This window comes from Chaetura pelagica, unplaced genomic scaffold, assembly GCF_000747805.2.
Source record: "Chaetura pelagica isolate M959 unplaced genomic scaffold, ChaPel_1.0 scaffold47, whole genome shotgun sequence".
Classification (NCBI taxonomy): Eukaryota; Metazoa; Chordata; class Aves; order Apodiformes; family Apodidae; genus Chaetura; species Chaetura pelagica.
In genome coordinates this window covers 3271486-3284826 of record NW_009954140.1, presented here as the reverse complement: position 1 = coordinate 3284826, position 13341 = coordinate 3271486, and the positions used below count along the sequence as shown (strand labels likewise).

General features: G+C 40.4%; 2 protein-coding genes across 2 annotated transcripts in view; both read left to right on the top strand.

The window, feature by feature from the left end:
* UTP6 (UTP6, small subunit (SSU) processome component, homolog (yeast)) overlaps window positions 1-1313 on the top strand; it is a 19983-nt gene extending 18670 nt beyond the window's left edge. The window contains 4 exon segments of the mRNA XM_010002776.1: window positions 1-83; window positions 170-236; window positions 529-601; window positions 1156-1313. Coding sequence (XP_010001078.1) covers window positions 1-83; window positions 170-236; window positions 529-601; window positions 1156-1313 — 381 coding nt within the window.
* Window positions 1314-4276: 2963 nt separating this feature from the next.
* COPRS (coordinator of PRMT5, differentiation stimulator) lies at window positions 4277-7419 on the top strand. Its single transcript, XM_010002775.1, has 3 exons — window positions 4277-4388; window positions 4935-5180; window positions 7250-7419. The coding sequence occupies exons 1-3, from the start codon at window positions 4277-4279 to the stop codon at window positions 7417-7419; spliced, it is 528 nt and encodes a 175-aa protein (XP_010001077.1).
* Window positions 7420-13341: the final 5922 nt, after the last annotated feature.

The window sequence follows — 13341 nt, the reverse complement described above, 5'->3', positions numbered from 1 at the left end:
GAATCGGTGACTATGAAAGAAAAATATCTTGACTGGACATACAGAAGTGGTGGTTATAAGAAAGTTAAGAAAGTCTTTAACAGGTAACAAATAAAACCTTTAAACTTGATTGTTCTCAGGCATATGTGAAAAGGCTTGAAGTCTAAAGTTACTTGTGTTTTTACTTCAGCTTGTGTGAAAATCGTCCATTTTCAATTAACTTCTTCAGGAAGATGATCCAAATAGAAAAGGAGCAAGTAAGTTGTTGAATGTCCAATTAGTGCTTTGTATTGTAAAATACACTTTTAATTTTGACTTAAATAGAAAACAGTGGGCTTATGAGTGGTGTCATTAGTTTGTGATCATACATTGTGCATTTGTCTTTTGAAGTTGATTTATAGCATGTAATACGAAGCCAGGTTCCATGGTAACTAATCTTAGGCAGTGTGCATGTGCACATGTAATTACCATGACTCTTTTTCTTTGTAAGAATCTAATCAAGCTGCAGATCCACAAAATAAATGGCCTTTTAATGCCTTCTTTTGTTAGGAATCTTGCAAAATGCTTCATGTAAGAGAATACTATGAACGTGCCTTGAGAGAGTTTGGTTCAACAGATTGTGGTAAGGAGATTGGATTTATTCATTCATTCAGTGCTGCCTCTTTCATTTCCATCCATTTCAAAAGGTAGCTGTTTGTTTTGCCCTTGTGATTGCTGTCATGCAGAGTGGAGCTTAGTTTTTCTGTGTGCCATTAAATGCAAAGACACTGCAGCAACCCTTCACTTCCAGTCTAGGGTCATGGTTCACAGTGGGATGGCTTCAGCAAATAAGGCTTTGAGACTGGCTGACAGAAGAGATGTGCATCACCTCTAACTTGGTCTTGCAAACAGTATGGAGCTATGTTTTTGTAATCAATATTTCTGCAGTATTCCTTTTAAGAAAGTAACCAGCTCAATTATTGCTGCATTATTTCTTGAGACATCACTGTTCCATCTGGGAGTAGATCCCAGGTCTTTGGTCCTCAAGAGGCAGGGAGTTAAAGTTTCACAAAGTAAACCTCATTGTATTAACATCAAGGACACTTGCAAAAAAGAGGGTTTCTAGGTGAGGATTGGTATGTTTGTTCTGTAATATGCAATCAAAATCTAACCAGAACTTCTGTTTTTCTTCTAAAGATCTATGGCTGGATTATGTCAGAGAGGAATTAAGTCATCCCCAAGGCAAACCAGAAAACTGTGGGAGCATTCACTGGCGAGCTATGAAGATGTTGCAGGGAAACCTGGTGGAAGACTTTGTTTCCAAATACACTTTATTGCAAACTGGACATTTATGAAAAAATGTAGTTACAACGTGATAGTGTGAAATTTTTTTTAAACTTCTTTGTACAAAGGTAAATATATGCCTGGATCATATTAACATGTACCTTCTTTATGTTCTTGCATATGTGGGGAAAAAAAAAATCTGTCCCATTGCAGTTCTTTCTAGTGTTGTGTCTGGCAGCAGCAAATTTAAGTGCACAGTTAAGAGGAAAAAGCACAGGCACACTGAGGGTGTTCTTTGTGGAGACTTCTGAGAGCAAACCCTCCTCCCTAAACATTCAGAGGGAAATAGTCATACTTCATCAGCCTTTACCCTCTGGAAAGCTAATATTACAGCACATAAATGCCAAAAAAGCCCCCCTAGAAAGTACATCTGTGGGAGTATCTTTGTATCTTACTAAGTTGACTAAGGACAAGTGGACTACTGGAGAAAAAAGCTGTCAAATTATGGTAATTGTTTTCTAACCTTGAAGTAATCTATAATGCTCTTCAAAACCTATCTGCAACCACCTTGGATTTGTGCATCTGAGAGGGACTATGGAATGCAGAGGGGAGCTGAGATCTGTTACAATTGTTCCTGATGTGTAACACTTAAGAATGTTCTGATCTACACTTCAGCTTTCTGTCACCAACGCCTGAAAAATGGGTAAGGGGTTTTTGAGACAGTGTTGCTTTTGGTTCTTGGCCATAAATTTCCATGTCAAACCCATAAAATCAACATAAATTCTATCCGCGGAGTAATAGAGTATGCCTAGAGAAAGTACAGGAACATGCAGAAGTAGTTCCTTTATCTGACTGAATGGTGACATAATGACAATACAGGATTTTCACAGAAGCAGAAACTGCAGCTTCTCTCAGGCAATTAATCTTTCTAACTTTTGACTAGGTTGAAACAAGGTTTGGAGCAACAGCCTGTTAGATTGCTCCTTCTGTGACATCTGAAGTACCTCCTGCTTTGTCTTAGCCAGGCTCTCTTCTATCTCCCTGACAGTACTGATCTGTTTCATGCTGTAATGGTGCTTCCCCTTGGTAATTGCTCCTCTTAAGGCCTGTCTGCACTTCATTATGTTGCCCCCTCATCTGAAGTGCTCATCTTGCTTCTTCAGGTGCACAACAAAACTTTTAAGCGCAAAGTATATTTTGGAGAGATTTTTTTGCCTGTTTTGTCCACAGCAACTTTGAAAAACAGGCATTTCCACCAGTTCATGGAGCACCTGTGATTGCTGCAGGTGTTTCCCATCTCATTGTGCTTTCTCTGAGCATGCTAACAATGCTCTGAGCATTGTTAGGATATTGCTCCTGAAATGCAGAGACTACCTTTTAAGAAGAAGACGTTATTTATTGCAGGTTTGTACAAAGCTGGATGCTTGGTGCCTTCCCACAAATCAAGCACACGAAACAAGATTTTCCATTACACATTTATACACAAAACAAAAGTTAGTAAGCTTCGAAGTCCATCCTCCTTATAGTGATTGAGTAGCAATTTACATGTAGTTATAACATGACTGTATCACTGTGATTACTATCACCTGGTCCTAGGGCACTTTTTGATGTGGGGGTATGATTTTTAGTAGTATAATGACATTATGATGAGCTAAGTTCACCTAAAAGACACAGTATCATAAGTTGTATAGCTCCAACCACCCAAGACTGTTCAGCAGTCAAATCTTGATGTTGGTTCTTCTTTATCATGTCCTGCATTCCTTAGGTCCAATTATCCATATAGACTTTAATTTTTCTCTGCCAAGTCCGATTTAGATGAGATGACCCTAAAACCTCGATTAATTGCCTTCTTCAAGGCCTAGTTCCTGCAGGATGTCCCTGCTCAGTGCTGGCTGTGGTGCCAACTGTGCCCCTGTGACCGCCACTTTAACTTCCATACCTATACAGAGCACATCTTACACAAAACAATCGCACAACTCTAAATTTGGCAGTTGCTTTCCAACATTTACAACTTCATGAATGTACAGGTGTCCTCCTAAAGCTCTTACATCTGGATTTCTCTGCCCTATTTCTCCAGTTTAATTGCTCGTTTGTGCCCCCACATCAGACTTTTTCTCCCCCCCGGGCGGGATTCCCGGCGGCCCTGACAGAAGCTGCGCACGAGGCGCTCAGAGCAGGGGGGGCCCTGCAGGGCCTCGTTTCGCGCCTCTTTCGCCTCTGGTGCCGCGCCCAGCTCCTCAGCGGGGTCGGGGAGCTCCCCTCAGCGTGTGCCGGCTTGGCGGGGCGGGCGGCACTGTCGCCTCGGCTGTTGCGGCTTCTTCCCCGGCACGGCCCGGCGGGCGGCGGGGCCCGGCGGTGCGGGGCTGCCCGAGGCTGCCCGAGGTGCGCGGGGCCCGAGGTGCGCGGGGTTCTTCCCTTCCCCGCCGGCCGCGGCCCCGTCAGGCCCCTCCCGGCAGAAGGCCCGGGCTGTGCCCGCCGGGCGTTCAGTACGTGGGAGCTCAGCTTGTCCTTCGGTCCGTCAGCGAATTCATCTCTGTTGTCGGGTAAATAGGGGGGATAACTCGCCCTTCCGTTCCGTTCCCTCAGAGGGCCGTGAAGCCAGCTGAGGTGTTGCCTTCTGTTCTCCAGCTTTGCGCCCGCCATTTTCCTCCAGCTCCTCAGGGCTTCTGCAGGCTCTGGCCTTTGTCTCCTGGGATGTCACCTTCCTCAGCGTGGTTGTACTCGTTACTCTTTGTGTCTTCATTACCTCTGCTGCATTTACAGCCTGCTGCTGTATCCCAAATAGGTGCATTTTGAGTCAGTTTTGGGACCCTTTCCCAGAGAGTTCTGTGTTGGCAGCTGCCTGGGCTGACTGACGGCAGATTTGCTTTTTGAAGTGAAATCCTGTCTGGTTTCAAGCCTCTGATTTATCAAGGGAACAAAAAGCTTGTTCTTGAGGGGTCAGAAACACTTAAATGCAGTAGAAATTGCATGAGCCTTATTGAAGGAATCAATGAAAGGTGCTACTGGATTTTTTAAAACTGTCTTGCAGGTGATGGCCCATGATGCCATTGAGTCTGCAAGCTTTGAGGAGAAACAGCTTTCTAATGGGAGAAAAACTATGATCTGGAAGCCCAGGAAAGGTAAGCCTAAAATATTAGGACAAAGCAGACATTAAGTAATGAAATTTGTACTCTGCTTGAGGAAATAAACTTGAAGCTTTTTGGTGATGCATGGGAAATGCCTCCAGTTACTGCACTGAGTTATCGCCATGTAGATGTTTGTGCATGCCTAGGTGTAAGAGTAATTCATCAATACTACAAAAAAACCCTTGCTTTTTAGGTTTGTTTGTTTTGTTTTTAGACCAGAGCTGCAGTTTTTCAACATACCTACTTTTTAAAAATGCCAACAAGTGAATGTGGTGAAACAAGATTGCTGGGTCCTTTGCCCTATTTTAGAGAGTTTTTTTCCAACAAGTCTGGAAAATTCTGACTGGGGCAAGTGTTGTGATGCAACCCTTATGTATGATGATCCTAAGCACCTGAAACCTGAAGCATTACTGTAGTGATATCACATATGTAAGAAATTGCATATATTATAATTAGATTAGTAGCCACAGGTGCATTTGTGTATCTGAATTATTGCATGTTAGGGATTTAATCATTCCTCTTTAATTCCTGAGTATCTCTGTTGTCTCTTTCTATTGGTTTTAGAATGGTTGCTGAAGAATGTTCCAGGTGTTCTTGATAGCGAGTCTGAAGATGAATTCTCTGATACCTCTCACAGTGAAAATGATGTCAGTGCCTCTCCTTCTGAATGTGCTGATACACATCCTGACCCGGAAGACTTGGGTGGTGAAATCTCCAGAAAGCCTGCAGCTGTAACTTTTCTGGAGCAGCAGCCTGCTTCTGGGTTCGAGGTGGAGGACTGGGATGAAGAATTGGAGTGTGATCCTTATGGTGAGTACTACTTTATGTTTTCTTCATTTGTCTTCTGGATAGTATGTGATTTGAGGTATGTGATTTGAAGTTAAGTGCTTTGCAGGATAATGCTTTTAAAGAACTCCCATGTTTGATTTTGGGAAGCAATTTTTGTTGTTGTTGGCCTCATGAATCTGTAATGCATAATTTTGATGTCAGATATATAGGATTTAAAGGAAGTGTTGTGAAATTGACATTAAACTCTTGCTTGAGAACTTGAATTCTTAGAGAGTGGAATGGTAAGGAGAGAAGTGAATGTTTTTATTGAGTTTCTCTGGAGAAGTTAACACAGTGGTGTATCTTTTGTTTCTCTGAAGCAGAAGAGTTCATGGAGTTTGGGAATGTAACTTTTTTGTGTAAATAGAATTCCTCTTTTCCTCCAAGAAAATGAAACCAAACTATACACCATAATGTCCTTCTATAGCATAGAGTTCTTTGGAGGAGAGCAGTACAAGCACTCAGTCTGTGTCCTGAATATGATTTGTTGTTGCTTTGCTGTAGGTTTGTAGGGTTGGGTTCTTTCTGTGCGGTAGGGCTTTTTGTTTGGAGTTTTTTGTGGTTTTGTTTTGTTTTTTATAAGCTTTATCCTCTGAAGCAGTTGTGCATGTGATCTATCCCATGAACAAAGGTGGCAATGGAAATGTATAGAAGCAGTTTTGTCCACATCTTCAGAATCTTATTCATCCTTATGCGTTGAACTGAGAGTCTCGGTCTCCTGTTTGCCAGGCTGTATGTTAGGATAGAACAAGCAGATGGAGTTTAGCCAGCAGTGGTGATCTGCAGTGTCTTTGCTGATGCAGAATAGGACCATTTTTATTTTCTTCTCATTAATGTGTATCCTTTGTGCTTACCACAAACACACTGTTCTTTGCTTAGGAAATACTAATTCTTTGTTTATTTTAATTCCATAAATGGCTGTTGTATTCCAGTTCCACTGCTTGATAACAGAAGGAAATTACAAAGTTTTTCCAGCCTTCCCATAAAATAGTTCTGATTTTAAAATGGAAATACATTAGTGTTTTTTCACACTAGGTGGTCTGAGAAAAAGACTTTCCTTTTTGGATACTTTTCTCTCTTCCATTCTTCCATCCTGGGATTTCCTTTTAATCTCTCATCTTCTCAAATTTATGGAATGCTTTGAGTTTGTTGGTTGTTTTTTTTTTACTGCAATTGTCACAAGTTCTCTTCCTTTAATTAACTAACTCATTCCTACCTTTAAGTTAGTTCTTCAAGTCCTCACAAACTTAGTTGAAGGAAGTGGTGATTGTGGGGTTCAGGTGCTTGTGAAGGATATTAAATGCAAGTGTTTGAGTTGTTAACTGCTACAAATTAAAAAAAAGTGCCTGATCAGTCATTTTATGGCTTTTTATAAAATGCTTTCATGGTTTGTTTGGCAGTGCTACTGGAAAGCTGACATGTGGATATGCTGTGATGGGTCCTCTGCTGCCTCATACTCTGGCTTTTCATTTGCTCAGTCCCTTCAGTGGCTGTTGGCTAGAAACCTTTTGCTTCTGTTAAAGGACTTTGCCCTATTTTTGTGCTAGGTTGGTTAAATAACTTGCTTATTAGGTTAGTTCTAGCCTAGTGGAAATGTTGTTCAGAGCTTTTACAGGACCCCACCCTTACATTTTGTCCAGTGACCCAGTTCTTAAAGGGTTTGGAGGTCTCCTAATTGGGATGTGGTTAGGGAGACAGCAGGAAGGGGGAGTGGAAATAAAAATGTTTTCATGGGCCCTTTCTGCCTGTAGAAAACTTAGAAGAACTGCATACATTGTAAGAGGTGGTGGCAGATGTTCTGAATCCAGGGATATCATTGAGTTTTCTGGAAAACTGTTTTATCTCTGTGCCAAAATCCTTCCTTAAAACAAAGACATTGCCAAATTCATCTTTGTTTGCATTGTTTGTAGGTCTAATTCGTAAATGCTGGCAGATAAAATAGAAATACTTAGCTGGAAGATGCCGTAGACTTGCAAAATAATCTGCTACACTATACCACTAGTTTTCAAAGTATGTCCCATACTTTAAATCTTTTCTTTGATCTTCTTTAGATGCTGACGATTTCTACTGTGGAAGCTTTGAGGAATATAATCTTTTGGCCTCATACTCACGGCAAGAGGATTCACTTTACAACCCAAGCTCTCACCATGTAGCTTGCATTGATTTTACACCACCAGTTAGAGTGACTGAGGCTGGCCAGTTTGATGATGCTGATGAATAAGGTTGACCCTGATCAAAACTAAGCTTGGTTTCTGAGTTGGATTATATTCTTCGTGACAACTGCTTTGGCTTGCTTGCAGAGTTCTGCATAATGCTATAAATGCTACACCATCTTCCAAGTTTTGCTTAGACTGCTTTTGAGCTGTTTATAAATTGACCTCTGGAAACCAGAGGTCAGGTGGTAGCTGTAGGGGGTCAGTGCATTTCTGGACTTTTTGTTTGTATTATATAGAAATGTGTTGTTGCTAGTTGCTTGAGAGACAGTATTTAATTTCTAAACTTCGGTTTGTTTGTCAAGCGTTGCCAGTTTTGACATGCTGATCCCTGTGTGCCTATGCAATTTGCAATTTGTAGTTTTTGTACCTTTTCACTTGATGCTGTCAAATTGCTAAGGATAGCTTTAAAACTCTTCCTCCTTCCAACTCCTGTATTTCTGCGTTGTGGTTTGTGAATCCGTATCTAGTACTGGTATTTAACAAAGCCATGAAAAATACAGAATGGGGGTTTTGTTTTTATTTTTATGTATTTCAGTATAAAGGAATTACAAATATGAGAGACACATTTTGCAGATACACGTGTGGACATATTGTAGGGCCTGCTGCATCTAGCAGGAATACTGGGTGCTTAAAACTGCCTCCCCACAAAGATTTCTCCACATCAGACCTTGTATAGGGACATATTATCCTTCAGTCTCACAGCTGACATGCGACATCAGATGTGTGATGGGAAAGAAAATATGTGTGCTTACATAGAGTCTTGGAGTATATAATGCCTGTGTCCTGTGACCAGTAGTGGATTAAAGTTCCTGGTACTGCTGCTATGTTTTGTTGTTGTGTGTGTTGTGGCAAATGAGATGGGAACACAAAATACTTCCATAAAGTCTCTAAGAGAATATGTGGAACTAGAACAATATCCTTCTTGCCTTTGCTTTGGAGTTAAAGGAGGCATTCTCAAATGAAATATTTAAGTAGATTCAGTGGCCAGTTACTTCAGTAACAAGAATCTTTAGTTAATGCTTATATTTCATTAATTGCTTGTCTCTCAAGAAGATACTGGAGCACAGTGCTCATGTTTTTTTATTCTCAGGAGTTAACATTTACCACTGGAAGAATTTTTTTTTTTTTTTAAATCATCTAATGTATGGGATGGAAATAATTTAAGCGTTAGTTTGGAAGGAGGAAGCGAATGACACAGTGATATTTGCTTAATCTTTTTCCAAAGAGCAGAGGAGGACAAGAGCTTGGAAAAGCCTTTTCTTCTGGTACCTTGCAGTTCCTGGTTATGTCTCAATATCTAGCAAAGTAAAGAGTGGTGGTAAAGTAAAGTAAAAAATGCTAAGTCTGGTGGTGAGGTTGCAAGAAAGAGGGCCTGTTCTTTAATTCCTGTATGATGGAGCGCTGTAGGGATTAGTATTTCTGTCAAAACGTACCTTGGCATGCGTCCAGAACATACAGCAGAAAGCTCAGTCTAACAGACTCTTCTTTCCCTGCATAGCAAGAAAGCCTTAACTGTTCTCTATGGCATTGGGCGTGTTTTTTTGCTTTGTGGACTGCTGTGCATCAGAGAGAGATTGCAGCTCTTTTGAGCTCTGCGTTGGTTAGAACATGCACTTGACTCTGTGGAATACATGTCATGGCCTATGCACAGTTCATCAGGTTTGGAAATATAGTGGCTTCTGTTTCTGAGAAAACAGGAATGAAACTATGAGCAGAATTATAACTGACTTGTCAGCTGAAGTACAATTGTTGATTTGAATTTATAAATGTAATATTAATAAATATAAATTGAGTACAGATTACTGTTGAAATAACAATGCACTAGTAAATTGTAAAAGTTCCTTGTAAAGCACAGATTATTTTTGTGAGTCTGATCATTTCCCAGCCTCAGTGGTGGATGACGATGCTCAGTTCTACCCTGCAGAGAGCAGCAAAATATTGTCCACCCTGCTCAGCTTTTCATCTGGCACTAGGTTTCATCAGCAAGTGTCAGATCGCAGGGCTGCGTTTCTAACATTGATAGCAATTTAGAACTGTGTTCTGCATAGTTCCATTGTTCCCTAGGGAGGCTGATTCATGCCACTGATTAGTTTCTCATATTTTTTTATTTCACTCTGAAGTTGCACTTACTGGACTGAAAAATTTCTCCCAAGGCTGAAAAAAGAACATCACTTGACTTTGAGCTTAATATATATGTATTTTTTACTATGCCTGTGGGAGATGTCCCATGATATCTAATAAAGATGAAGCTAACAGAATTCTGTAGAAGCAAACCTGCCTTCCTTAAGATTACTTTTAAAGTATAACCAAAAAAGTCTTTGTAACATTGGTTATATTGATTTTTTTCTTCCTGTATGGTTCCAAAATTCCATCAGTACTGAAGTCTTCAGTCCATTTTCTGTGCATTCCATAAATCAAAGTTTATTTTGTTTTTCAGCCTGTACTTTTAATTGCAATCAGCCTTGTCTGTTCAGGCTGTCTTGTCATTTGAGGATAAGTTGTCTTGAATGGCAGCCTTGCTGAACTGCTTGTATTTTAAATTATAGTAAACTTAAAACACTTGTTTTCAGTTTCCCTTACAGCTTAAAACTGACACTACTCCCACCAGCTTTGGAAAAGATGGCATGAGGATTTTACATCAGAGATGCAGTGCATTCTCTAGGGAGATGTTGGTAAATGTAACCTAATTTGTCTTGGCCCAGCTTGTTACAGAAGGGACTTACTGTAAAGCTTGATCTGAATTCTCTCAAATTTCTGTGGGACTAGAAAACTAGATGCAGAGTTCTCAGAAAGCATCTCCTTGGAAGAATTTGAAACCAATCTCAGGGATTCTAATGTTTCTGCACTAGAGAGTGTATAAAATTTCATTGTGAATCTTTCACTGAGCCTGTTTAGTGTGACACAAGTGTGACATTCTAGGCAAGAATAGGTTGCAATTAGAAACAACATAAGGTAATGTATAAGCAAACAATTCAAGCCCAGAGCATCAGCCCTTCAGCCTGCTCAAATTATTGGAGGGAAAAGAGTCCCATTGCAGGACCAAAACCATGCATATTTTACACATACAAGAAACACTGACAGTGTGTAAATCAGTTTGAAAAGTTATCACAAGCATCAAAGATTTCTTAGTTAAAAGTGCTTATGTCTTTGACACGTTTCTGCCTTCTATACCTGCAGCATAAGACACCATCCCGAGGACAGCAGGTTTTACTGCAGGTTACCATCTTTGCTGGCTTTATATTGTGGGGGAGGCTTAGTAGTGTGGCATAAAATAGGGTGACTCAGAAGGACACCTGGATACAACTCTGAAGATGCCTTGCTTTTCTTATTTCCCCTTTTGACAGGTAGAGATAATGATATCAGCCTATTTGTAAAGCACCTCAAATTCTCTGAGCAAGGAATTGTTTTTAAATAGATGTTAAAAAAACCAACAATGAAGGTAGAGTTTTGCTTTTTCTTTGAAAAGGCCAGCAAAGAAATGAAAACTTGTTTTGGGTGCATCTGTTGTTTCTGTTGAGACCTACAGGGAATGATTTGCAAGAGGAAATAATTGAAGGAAATGTGTTCATATTTCCTGTTGATAAAGTACAACATTTAATTCATACATCAGATTGAGATACTGGTTTCTTGCTCTTATGTAAGCACAAAATCCAACTCACTTTGCTGTTTTTTAAAGATACTACTGCTTGATCCTTTTTGTCCCATCTTTTAACTAGAGTGCTTTGGCTCTTAAGTTGAGGAGACACCTCCACCTTTGAGGGGACTACTATGTGAATAATTTCACAGACTAAAGCAAAAATGCTGATGACAGCAGCTCATCCTGACCATCTGCTGCTTCCAAGGACACCCGTGTAAATTCCATTGTAACAAAGGTCATTTTATGAAGCTAGTGGATGAGTCTCTAGGCACGGGGAAGGAACTTGTGATTCTTGCCCTCTCGGGTTCTGTATTGCAAACATAGACATCGGAGGCTAAAGTATTAGAAGATAAAATTGTGGTGAAGTTGTTAGTCCTGGGAGTACCAGCTGCTCATAGCATAGCTTCCCAGCTTGGCAGAAGAAACTGTAACCTACTAAAAAAAGCTGCAAAGCACACAGCCCTAATTATTTGGTTTAGTGATGGAAACAGCTTCCTTCAGGCATTTGGAACAGATCCCCAGCTGGTGTGAACTGTTGCAGCTCATTACCCAAGCAGAAGCTCTGTCCCTGTATATTCCCCTAGGCAATGCCTCTGTCATCTCTGAGCTAAAGCTTGTGTTCATTGTTTCATTACTGCTGTGGATTTAAGTTCTTAACGTGATGGACTTTCTGTATAGTCATTGTAACTCTATTGACTTTCACAAACCAAAAACCATGAATGTGGCTCAATGGCTGTATTTGTTTCTTTGTAGGTTGTGTAGTTGTGTTTTTGGGTTTATTTTGTTTTGGTTTTTTCCACACTGACAATAGCTAATTTCAGGACCTGTAGCTGACTAGGATGAAGTAGTATAATTTCATCTGTAAACTTTGCCCAGACACCTTATGGATTTGGGAGTGAATGTACAATGTGATAATACTGAACTGGCTGCCTGTGTTGGGCTGGGCATGGAGTATCTCATCTCCTGCTGTACACCCTACAGGCTGAAGTGCTTCTGGGGAAGTAAATAGGTGTGACAGTGTGCTTAAACAGAAGGTATATACCACAGCAGAGAGTATAGCCACCTCTTTTGTTACTGGATTTCCAGATAGTAAGAAAAGGTATTTTAGCTGAGCAGGTCTTCATAGTGTTGGTGCCAGTAGTGTGGTAAAATTTGAATAGCAAGGTCAGAGGAGCAGCTGATACTTCCAACACAAGCATAGGCAACAAATAAAAATAATGCATTAGGGGTTGTTTTAGTAACTTTTAGAGGGAGCAGTGATAGACTAGAACCTTGTTCAGTACTAGCCTGGTATTTTCAGTGAGATTTACTTTTTAGATAAAGCCACTTAGATAAATGTTTCTCAGGCAGACTGCCTGTCTACTAGATAAGAACTACATTTAGTTCTATTACCTGCACTTGCATTAGTAGGTGGATTATATTTAATTTGGTCTATTGGAGGGAAGTGGGCAGACTGTTCTTCAGACAGATCTGGGATTTGGTTTAAGGACAGGCTTTCTTATGTGGTCTCTACAGTGCGCCGTAGCCTTAACAGGAATACTTTGTATGTCTGGATCCTGCCTGCAATTTTGAACACTAATTTTAATGATGATGCTTCTAATTATGTACGGAGGTAAATTCTCAGACGAAAGAACGAGAAGTTTCATCATCTGTCCCATTAACTGCAGCAGGTTTCTGTTGTTCAAAAAGTGACTGCCTAAAAGCAGCACTGACCACACACCTCTGGGGCAACACTGGCTGCTGCACAAGGCACCTCCCATCCCTCCACAGTGTGCAACGATTGAAGGATGTATTGACTTCTTAAATCAGCCACATCTTTGTCACTTGCAGGTTATATTACTGTAATTTATTTTTAATTAGGTTCCCTCTGAAAAGAGACTATGCTTGGACATTTTGCCAGCAGGTAGCAGCATGGTTTTCAGTATTATCAGACTGGGGAAACTGGTAACACCCAGTCTTTGTGATCCTGAGTGCCTGTAAACAAAAGGGCTAAGTTCAGTGTCCTGCTAATGGACTTAACTGTTCCATAATTGAGACTGCAGGTACTTGGGAAACAACCTCTTTTGCTACATATCCCTTCAAGTTTGGCTTAGTTACTCGGGTTCAGTTACCTTGATACTAGATATTGCTGAAGCTTTAATGCTGACTTCAAACACATTTCTATTGCCAGGCCTAAAGGACTGAATTTTTACTGATTTTAGGGCTTATCTCTAATGGTTTGTGTTTCACTTTCTGCTTCAGTCTTCCATTTTGGAAGGATTCTTTTCTGTCTTGGTGTTTTTTGGTTTGT